This window comes from Dendrobates tinctorius, unplaced genomic scaffold, assembly GCF_039654945.1.
Source record: "Dendrobates tinctorius isolate UK_male_01 unplaced genomic scaffold, ASM3965494v1 ptg000011l, whole genome shotgun sequence".
Classification (NCBI taxonomy): domain Eukaryota; kingdom Metazoa; phylum Chordata; class Amphibia; order Anura; family Dendrobatidae; genus Dendrobates; species Dendrobates tinctorius.
The window spans coordinates 5251552-5263188 of record NW_027361679.1 but is presented as its reverse complement, the minus strand read 5'-3'; the positions used below and the strand labels follow the sequence as shown (position 1 = coordinate 5263188).

The following is an 11637-nucleotide window of genomic DNA, read 5'->3' as shown; positions in this document are numbered from 1 at the left end:
AAGTTTGTTCATAGAATCACCTTATGTGGGAGATGGTATGAAATAATTCTGTTAAATAGGGTAGATAGGTTGTATATATCATATGTTGTGTACTAACCATGGTAGCCTCTCAAGCTCTGTAATCCAACTGATGCGTGGGAGAGGTACCGCCCTTTTGTATCTGTAGGTTTCCTGTTCCTATGGGGCGGATCCCCTCTCTCGTGGTGCTGTCATGGGCTTCCGAAAAATACCGTTACCGGTACGTAACTTAATACTTTATTTCTCATACTGCTTGGTATTTGGCTTTGACCAAACTCTATTGATATACCGTGGTCATGACAGAATTACATGTATTATTAGTGCATTTCTGCAGTGGAACTACACTAAAAACAATCATATGCATTGTTTTAATTTGTATTTTTTGCATCTCATGCTATTCTATGTGCGCTTAAAATTCAGAGTACCCAAAAGAGAAATTGGCACCTTGCAGATTTGAAACTGAGACTTTTACAAATCCCATCCACCTTGCTGGAACAGTAAGATGCTGTCATCATGGGAATTTAACCTTACACTTCAAGCAGATTGACTTTGCTAAAAATGCAGCAGGACTAAAAATAATAAGTAGTGAAGAAATATTTGTGTGGACCTGTATGTCTGTCACACCTGGTGGAAGCTGTCTTCTTGCTTGATGTTGGTTTGTATAAATGCTGCCAAGAGAAGGCTCTTTAATGGGTGTATTCAAATTTAGGCTCAGTCCTCTATAAAAACTGTGCCTGGTTCAGTCTCATAGCAGAAAAGTTTTGTCAGGCAGAATAAACCTGATTGATAATCTGTTCTTCCGTCATCTCAGGAACTTCTATCTGAGCAGAGATGTCAACTGCAGGAAAGGTAAGTGTGCACCCATCAGGGATCATATATAACAGAGATCAAAACTATATATAAAGTTTAGTGGAACGAGTAGCTTACGTGCAATATGGTAAAATCTGTAAAAGCTATGCCAAGTTTATATAATTGTGAATATCTGTATAGATCTCATGTTTTAGTCTAAATGTATACCCAGTTTTTCTAAGCAGATCACTTTCTGGCATCTATCTGTGCTTTGTGCAAACAGCTCTACGGGCACCATTTGCGCCCACACACATAATACACCCACATACAACGTCGGGAACACACAGTTTAGGATAGTTGTATTATCTAGATTACTACATTTACATTATCAAGCAGACAAAAAACAGACTGAAATCACGAAGTTATAACAGATGTTCCTATTCATGACCCTGTCACATTGATGCTTAGCATCGAAAACTTCAGCCTAAGACCACTTCATTTAGAGGACCACCACTGATCTAGATCAGACGTTAAGGTGGCAGGACGTCAGTTTCCTTCCATCAAGTATTAACCCTTCTCAGACCACATATCTGGGAGACCATTTTTAACTCATTTTGGATGGCCATCTCAAAGAGAATTCTGGACTTGTCCAATTCCTGTATTTTCAGACACTTTTTGTACATACAGTACGTGTTTTAATAATAGAATTATATGGAACTATAATGAGCACAGAAGCAAACAGTAAGAAGATAAACAGGAATCCATTTACATTTCTATAGGGATTAGAATAATCTACTGATTAAATACAACGGCACATAGAGAAGAACATGGATTAGCTTTATTTTTTTTTAATTATAGACTTGTATCTCTGATTACATAATCCGGTACTATCCAGAAGCCATTCATATTGTATTTTATCACATGCATAATATATTCGTTTTACATGACACTACATGTGTTCGTTGATTTATTATTTTAAATGCTGGAATCCACCTTCTGAGTAAGTGCTCTCTGTCATACCTGATAACCATATTTACGGCTGACACTCAGACAGCAGGAATGTGGGAATTTTGCGTGTTTTTGATGATGAAAAGGGAATCTGTGCCTGCATTCAGCAAATGTGGATTGTGAGAATTAAGGAAGGGTTTGCTGATCCGTCTTTGCTCAGACTGTCAGCTTAGTGTGATCCGATCATCTTGGATGAGGAGAAGATGGAGAACAAAATTCCTCCATCTTCTCCATTGTGGGAGTCTGCAAAAATCAGACTGCACTCAGATGTCATCCGTGATATCCGATGTTTTCCATGTACTTATAGACTTCGATGAATGAGTGGCATCCAATTTAAAAGTGAAAAAAAATTGGTCATTACCAACACTGCCCCATTGAATAACATTGGGACGTGCTATCCGATAAAAATCAGATAGCACTAGACCAGTTTATATGTTTGTGTGACCCTCGTGATACACCGCCACACCCTACAGAATGCCTGAATCAGGGCTCATTTACATATGAATTCAATTCATGCACTTATAGACCTATAGGCTATGTGCGCTCAATGAGCTATTGGCCAGGTTTTAGGCTATGTGCCCACGCTAGCGTTTTTAAACGCTCAGGAAAAGGATCCCCTTCCCAGAAATCGCGCGTCTTTTTCTGCGCGTTTTTGCTCGATTTTTGACGCGATTTTGACGCGTTTTTGACGCGTTTTTTGACACGCGATTTCTGGGATCATTGGGGATGGCTAAAAACGCTCAGCAATGCGGAAATTAATGAGCATGCTGCGTTTTTAGCCGCTAAGCGATTCCTGAGCGGTTAAAAACGCATGCATTGGCACAAAAAGCCAAAAACGCATGCTAATTAATTTGATGCATCTTTTAAGCGTTTCTGCAGCGTCTGAGCCGACTCAAACGCTGCGGAAACGCTTAAAAAAACGCATTGTGTGCACACAGCCTTAAGGTTGCAGATTTTCTGCACCATTTCTGCATTTATTTTAGAACAAGATTTTACTTGGGTTTTTTTTATTGAGTTTTTGAGTGTGTTTTATCTCGTTTTTGATACTGTGTTTTGTCTCTTGTCGATATGTCATGTTTTAAACAAAACTGCTTTGTTTTTTATACTTCCTGGTATTTGGCTTTGACAAAACTTTGCTGATACAGACAGGTGAGGATTACATGTGTTTTTTCATCAGACCACTACACGGTCTGTGGAAAAAAACGGACATGTGCACGACCCCATAGAATGCCATGGGTATGAGTGAAATCCATTAAAGCCACGTATTACACTCTTCCGATATAGTCGGTTGTATGCACGAGCCTTTCCCAAAAACACTAGACTATGCACAAACTCTGTGAAAAAACGTAATGTGTGTGGTCTCTTAAATAGTAGTTTCAATAATAATACCTTACAGCACACTACTACTTTTAGGCTGGGATCACACTTGCGATTTAAACGGCCGAGTCTCGCATGGTAATACACGGCGCTGCCGCCGGGACTCAGGAGCGGGGCGTGCGGCCGCATAGCAATACATGGAGCTGCACGCCCCGCTCCTGAGTCCCGGCGGCAGCGCCGTGTATTACCATGCGAGACTCGGCCGTTTAAATCGCAAGTGTGATCCCGGCCTTAGAAGATTTTCTGGTAATCAAAGTGTATAGGTCAGCAGCTATTTTTAATGTTTTAGCCACTTAGACATGAAAGATGGGGAGAAATGTCAACACTTGAAGCAGAAATCTTCTACGCATTAGTTGGAAATATATAAATATATACCACACACAAGAACCATTCTGTAGTGTGAATGCCGGCTTCCTATTACATCCGGGCATCGACATAAGAACGGGAGAAGAAGGAGGGGCAGGAAAGCTTTTACTTTGTTATGAATATCTTTGGCAGGCACAGTGTTGCCACTTAAGGTTGTTCAAGGATAAAGTTAGTACACTGGTCATATCTAGTAGTGACTGACTTGCATGAAAAAAAAAAAAATAGATATGTGCATAAGGCAGCCAGCGCAGGATTCAGTCGTTTAGTTTTGTTCTACTTTGCAAAAAGCCACTCAATCTCCGCCTTACATATAGATGATTGTAATAGTGCATAACCATGCTAGGTATATAAAATGCTGTCAAGAGTGTGATATCTTTAGGGAATCTGTCAGTAAGTTTAACCTTAACAAACCACATATATGAGCATGCAGATCTTTGAAATGAAACTCTATTGACACCTTTATATATTCTATCTGTTGCTGCATTCCTAATAAATTTGCAATTTCAACATATACATATTAAACATTAAGTGATCTAAGTTGTGACAGAGCACTTAAGATGCACTACCTCCTGAGGTTTTTTTCCCTACCCAGCACTAGAGAAGGGCGGACCCCTGAATGTTTGGGTCCACCGGGTTCGGGCGAACAGTTAGGCTGCGTGCACATGCTGCGGATTCACCTGCGGATTTTCCCGTGCGGATCCGTGCGGTTTTCCTGCAGATTGGCCAGCAGTTTTCCCCTGCGGTTTGACACCTGGACAATGGAATAGGTGTTAAACCGCAGTGGAATCCGCAGAAAGAATTGACATGCTGCGGATTACAAGCCGCAGTTTTTCCGCACGGAAAAATCCGCAGCATGTGCACTGCAGATTTGAAAACCCATAGGATAACATTATACTGTACACTGCCTGCGGAACTGATGCAGATCCGCAGGGCCAAATTCGCTGCGGATCCACAGAAGAATCTGCAGCGTGTGCACATACCCTTAAAAAAAAAGTTTGGGTACCAGAACAGTACCCGGACCCCACTCACTAGAATAAGGGACCCAAACACCCAGTGTTTGCCACGCTGTCATGTGCATGTGTTTCATTACCAATGCTTTCCAAAGTCGTCAATTTCTTCCTCAGGAAACAACCACAATCTGTTGTTCTCTGTATGGGCTGCAGTTGTCAATCAGACTGGCTTAGATTTACGCTTAGGTGGCATTTTATGAAAATGTTTTTGCCATAAAACTGGAGTAAAACACTTAGAAAAGTTCCAAAATTCTTCAGTAACTCAGATTGTTGCAAATATGTTTTGACTTATGGCAAAAATAGCTGGAGTGCATCAAATTCATTGAAAGTGATACAACACATTACGCCAGAAGTGTTACTTCAGTCCGTGGAAAGGTGCAAGGAGGCACACACCATGAATAAAACGAGCCAATTCGTTACATGAAACCTGTCAGCAGATTTTTGGTATTTAATCTGAGACTAGCATACTATAGTGCACTAGGAACAAGATTCCAGGGATGTGTCGCTTATTAGGCTGTGTGCTGTAGTTTTGATACAATGAGTGATTTAACAGCAGGATATTATCACTAGCTGACTGGGTCTCATATGCAGAGCAGGCAGGCTAATCTGTGTAACCCTTCCCCAACAACTGATTGCTCACAATGGTTTTTCATTCTCAGTGCACCAGTCTTATCAGGTGTAAACTATTTACTAGTATATGCAGTTTATATTGTGAAATCTGGTGACAAAAAGTCAGTACAGAGTTATTAAATGACATTTTTGACTGTAATAAGTGTTTGAAATACTACATATCATTTAGCATAGTTACACAGTTAGACCTCATTCCCAGTCACAAACCATCCACTCCTATCTGTGGGATGGAAAACGCTAATAGTTTTTTATGGGATTGTTCTCTTTCATTCAATGCATCAATTCTTGCAACATGTTGATTTTACATCTGTGATCAGATAATGCAGCATGCGTGTTTTTTAATGTGGTTATGGATGCTACACATTGCACATTGTGCTAAACTTTGCATCAGGTATATCTATCTCAGGCTTAAAAGAAACCTGACCGTCTACTCTCTCTCTCTTTTCCTCTCTTATAATCTGATTTCTTCTTTACACTTTAGTGTTATTTTTAATGCAACTGTAAGTACAAATTTCGGTTATGCCTACTGTTTAATGCTATATGCATTGTGATATGTTTAATGGATTCACTCTTGACACGACTGAAATTGTGATGGAAATGACACTTGTATTTGTGTTATGAAAATGTAATAAAAGTTTTAAAATTAAAAAAAAAAAAACCCTGACCGGATGAAAGATATATAGAAATCCTGCCTTGGGCCCCATCAAGATTTCCATTTTTCGCGTAGTAGTTCTGACTGTTGAATTTAAAAAAAGAACAGGCTTCCAATATAGTCTATGAAGCTATTTACATGTCCATAGGGATTTTTTCAAACACTGAGCTTAACAAAAATTCATGGGGGCATGTACATTTGTGATAGGAATCATAGGTAATTATTACCCTTATAAATCTATGGGTCTGAGAAAATCTTGGACAGCACAAAGATGAAATCAGTGTGCACTCTGTGTTGTCCATGATTAAAGAAGCACTCCTCCTCCCATCAGAGTGTCACTACACAGCTGTCGAGTGACCCGGGAACAGGGGCTCCTTCCCTGTCCCTAACACTAGGGGGCACCCTAGCTCACCCTTCTCCCTGGGATACTTCAGATGGTGAAGAGGCTGGGGCCTCCGCCAGGGGCGTAAACACTGCAGTCGCAGCTGCGACTGGGCCCGCAGTGCTTAGGGGCCCGATCACGAGTTAGAGGAGTAGCAGGCTCTGGGAGCTACAGCCGCTCATTGGCTGTGCAGCTCCGTGCTTTGCGATGGCTGCTCTGTGCGCACAGGACCTGTGATGAAGTCACAGGAGGGGAGGAGTCAGGGGTCACATGATCAGAAACATTGGTGATGCAGGACTCTGCTGTGCTGGTTGCCATGGTGCTGGATGAGGGTAAGTTTATGTGTGAGGTCGGGGGGGGGGGTTACAGGGTGGATGTAGTAGAGCTGTGTGTGTACGAGGTGTACGGAGCAGAGCGCGTGTGTACGAGGTGTACGGAACGGAGCCGCGTGTGTACGAGGTGTACAGAGTGGAGTCGCGTGTGTACGAGGTGTACTGAGCGGAGCTTCGTGTGTACAAGGTGTACGGAGCGGAGCCGCGTCTGTACGGGGTGTTCGGAGCAGAGCCGTGCGTGTATGGAGCAGAGCCGTGTGTGTACGGGGTGTACGGAGCAGAGCCGTGTGTGTACGAGGTGTACGGAGCAGAGCCATGTGTGTACGAGGTGTACGGAGCAGAGCTGTGCGTGTACGAGGTGTACGGAGCAGAGCCATGTTTGTACGAAGCGGAGCCATGTGTGTACGAAGTGTACGGAGCGCAGCCGTGTGTGTACGAGGTGTACGGAGTGCAGCCGTGTGTGTACGAGGTGTACGGAGCAGAGCCATGTGTGTACAAAGCGGAGCCATGTGTGTACGAAGTGTACGGAGCGGAGCCGTGTGTGAACGAGGTGTACGGAGTGCAGCCGTGTGTGTACGAGCTGTATGGAGCAGAGCCACGTGTGTACGAGGTGTACGGAGTGGAGCCGTATGTGTACGAGGTGTATGGAGTGGAGATGTGCATGTATTTTGGCATGGGGGGGCCCATTTGAAAGTTCGCACCAGGGCCCATAACTTTGTAGTTACGCCACTGGCCCCCGCCCTTGCCTTGTCTCCTAAGTTAGCCCTCTGTCTGTTCTCTTCCCCCACCCAGGGAAGAGGGGGTGCTACTGTGCACTGTAGTATACCAACCTGACAAACAAGGCAACACAAACAAGGGCTAACAGAAAACTCCAGTCATAGAAAATATTCATTCACATATAACAGAGGAATGCACCAGGGTGTGAAGGTAGGGGAATAAACCAAAATAGAGAAGGATAAGGAATAACCACACACTCAGGCTGAGTTCACACGTGGCGTTTTTTTCGCGTTTCCGCGGCGGTTTTAACCGCGCGATTTTGCCGCGAAAACGCGAAAAATAAGCATCCCATGCATTCCTATGGGATTCCGCAATGCTGTGCTAATGCTGCGGTTTTTACCGTGGCGGAATCGCTTCGCGGTAAAAACCGCAGCATGCTCATTAATTTGCGGAATCGCGGCCATCCCGCACCCATAGGAATGCATTGTTCCGCTTACTTTCCGCATGTGGCTGTGCACACCATGCGGAAAGTAAGCAGAACAATTGCGGATGGTACCCACGGTCCGGAGGAGAGGAGACTGTCCTCCGGGCTTTGGGTACCATATCCCTGCAAAAAATAGAATTTAAAAATAAAAAATATTGTTATTCTCACCTTCCGACGTCCCGCGCAGTCTTCCTGCTTCTCTTCACGCTCTCGTTCCCAGTAGTCCTTTGCGAAAATGCCCGCGATGGCGTCCATTCTCGCGGGATCGCGAAGTCTCGCGGTCATTCGTGAGACGTCGCGATCCCGCGAGAACTGACGTCATCGCGGGCATTTTCGCAAAGGATTACTGGGAACGGATGCGTGGGACGTCGGAGGGTAAGAATAACACTTTTTTTTTTTTTTTTTACATTCTATCTTTTACTATTGATGCCGCATAGGCAGCCTCAGTAGTAAAAAGTTGGTCACACTTGTCAAACACTATGTTTGACGAGTGTGACCAACCTGTCAATCAGTTCTCCAAGCGATGCTACAGATCGCTTGGAGAACGCTAGCATTTTGCAAGCTAAATACGCTTGCAAAATGCTAGTTTTTCCGCGGGAAAATCGCGGGAATTTAAAATGCGATTTTCCCGCGGACTGGAATTCCGGAATTCTCGAGGTAATTTCCGCGAGAGTTCCGGTACGTGTGCACTTAGCCTTAAACCAAGCAACAGTCATTAATAACTCCTATAACTCTCCTTCTCATACCAACTTCTCTCCCTCCGTTAGCCATGCAGCAATAAAGCTATATCTGACAAGGATTTGTAACACAGCCCAGATTATTATAAGGGGAAAGAAATGGTTAACCAAGCACAGCTGTGAACACAGGCATTTCCAACATGGCTGATTAACCCCTATTCTGCCAGAAGAAATAAACACATTTAAAATGAAGGAGAATTGCTTCTTCTCGGCAACATCATAGAAGCAACAATCTTGACAGGACCTTTCAAAGGCGATGATGTCTTTATTCCTCACATTCCTATGATTTCAATTGATATGCCCTTTCAATTTAAGAGATTGCAATTCTCAATTCGATTGGTGTTTGCAATCACCATCAACAAAGCTCAGGACCAATCTTTAGAGTTGTGCGGTTTAGATCTAGACACGGATTGCTTCTCACATGGACAATTATACATTGCGTGTTCTAGAGTCGGCAAACCAGACAATCTCTGTATCTTTACAGACAAAAAATATTGTATACCTCAAGCATTGTAAAATTAAACATGTTAGAAATATGCGTTTTCTCTTTTCTTTTTTTTCCATTTATTCAGACTGAGCCACAATAACCTGTGACTGGGTACAGCTAGTAAATCATAAATGTCTATTGAAACATTCATGCACAGGAGTAATAGGTTCTCTGGGTAATATAATTTGAGTAATTACAGCTAAAAAATATATTACCTGTCAATACAATTCTTTGCTTTTATTCTAGATCATAAAATGCAGGGCTGCAGTTGCATATGAATTCAAACAGCCATTGGTTGTTCAAGAAATTGAAGTTGCTCCACCCAAGGCTCATGAAATTCGGGTTAAGGTAATTGGAGTTTACTCCAATCTTACAGCTAAAATTTTGTTGCTTTTAATTAAGATTTAACACTTTAAATGTACCTTTAGTTTAAATGGCTGTCAGTCTTTTATTTTCCTCCATCTTGTTTAACCCCTTAATCACTGCCAATACACCTTTTAAGGGCGGCAGTTAAGGGTACTTAAACCAGAGCCACTTTTTAATGGTGCTGAGAAATTTGGGTATAGCACCCCCCAGAGTTGGAATTTCTCCGGGGTTTTGGCTATCAGGGGTAGCTGAGACCCCAGAGAACATGATTCGGGTAAGTTTTTACCGACCCCCAGTGTTGCGAATGCCGTTATTAACGGTATAACAGTGACCACAAGAAAAGTCTGATTTTCCATTTAATTTCTCTCTCCTCTGATGTGATCGCACATCAGAGGAGAGAAAAATAGGGTCCCTCAATCCCCCTTGGTACCTCCGTTGTCCCTACAACCCCCCGTGAAGTCCCCTGGGCTGCCAGAATCTTCTTCCAGGAGAAAATGGCAGGTGCAGTGCGCCCATCGAGATCTGTTGGCCGGCACCCAGCAACAATTGGAACATTTTGCCTATGGGTTCTTTTTGATCACTGTGATAGACCCTATCACAGTGATAGAAATAAAAAAAATAGTAAATTAATCCCCTTTATCACACCTTTAGTTAGGGAAAAAATAATAAAATTAAAAAAATGTATTTATTTCCATTTTCCCATTAGGGTTAGAGTTGGGATAAAGTGAGTTGGGCTAAAGTTAGGGTTAGAGCTAAAGCTAAAGTTAGGGTTGGGGCTAGGGTTAGGGTTGGGGCTAGGGTTAGGGTTGGGGCTAGGGTTAGGGTTGGGGCTAGGGTTAGGGTTGGGGCTAGGGTTGTGGTAAGGGTTATGGTTAGGATTAGGGCTGGGGGTGTGTTGGGGTTAGGGTTGGAGTTAGAATTGGGGGGTTTCCACTGTTTAGGTACATCAAGGGGTCTCCAAACGCGGCATGGCGCCACCATTGATTCCAGCCAATTTTGCGTTCATAAAGTCAAACGTTCCTCCCTCCCTTCTGAGCTCTGCCATGCACCCAAGCAGTGGCTTTTCCCCACATATGGGGTATTGGCGTACTCAGAAGAAATTGCACAACACATTTTGCTGTCCATTTTCTCCTGATACCCTTATGAAAATAAAAAAAATGGTGCCAAAGTAAATTTTTTGTGAAAAAAAGTAAAATGTAAATTTTTTCCTTCCACATTGCTTAGTTCTTGTGAAGCACCTGAAGGGTTAATAAACTTCTTGAAAGCGGTTTTGCACACCTTGAGGGGTGAAGTTGTTAGAATGGTGTCACTTTTGGGTATTTTCTGTTATATTGACCCCCAAACTCACTTCAACTGTGAGGTGGTCCCTAAAAAAAATGGTTTTGTAAATTTTTTTGGAAAAGTAAGAAATCGCTGGTCAACTGTTAATCCTTATAACGTCCTAATAAAAAAATTATGTTTCCAAAATTGTGTTGATGTAAAGTAGACATGTGGGAAATGTTATTTATTAACTATTTTGTGTGCCACCACTCACTGATTTAAGGGCACAAAAATTAAAAGTTTGAAAATTGCGAAATTTTTGCCAAATTTCCATTTTTTCATAAATAAATGCAAGTTATATTGAAGAAATTTTACCACTGACATGAAGTACAATATGTCACTAAAAAAACATTCTTAGAATCAGTGGGATACGTTGAAGCGTTCCAAAGCTATAACCTTGTAAAATGACAGTGGTCAGAATTGTAAAAATTGGCTTGGTCATTAAGTACCAAATTGGCTCTGTCACTAAGGAGTTAATGAAGTTATTCTCTGTTCACATCTGCATTTGGCATCCTTCTTAGGGGTTCCATTGCGATTTCGACAACTTTCGACTACAAGTTGTATGGATCATATTGCAGATATGAATGAAGCCGCAGACCTTTCCTATAGTGCCCACTGTAACAAATGGTATATTTGAATTTCCTTTTTTTTCAGATGCATCAGTAGAAGCCCTGCATAGGCAACAGATCTATTGTTCTTCTTTTAGTTATAATAGGTAGAATAATTACATGCATTGCTGAGATACTCTATTCATTCTTAAAGTGCACTTAATTATGGTTGATCTGTCATGGATTTCAGTTGTCATTGGCTTGTAAGGCAATCACATTTTGGAATTGATTAAGTAAATTATTAATTATGATATATTGAATAAACTGTTGAGCCTAAAACCATTTAATTCAGTGTTCTCCAAAATAATTTGGGGTCTGAACCACCTCCTAACAGCGCGCTGCTGTGTCAGTAAC

General features: G+C 42.1%; 1 protein-coding gene across 1 annotated transcript in view; it reads left to right on the top strand.

The window, feature by feature from the left end:
* The first annotated feature begins 710 nt into the window (after positions 1 to 710).
* Positions 711 to 11637, top strand: part of LOC141100801 (alcohol dehydrogenase 1-like) — a 28862-nt gene continuing 17935 nt past the window's right edge. Inside the window, exons 1-2 of the mRNA XM_073589483.1 lie at positions 711 to 867; positions 9236 to 9337. Of these exons, the coding sequence (XP_073445584.1) occupies positions 850 to 867; positions 9236 to 9337 (120 nt within the window). The 5' untranslated portion in view covers positions 711 to 849. The remainder of the gene's footprint in view (positions 868 to 9235; positions 9338 to 11637) is intronic.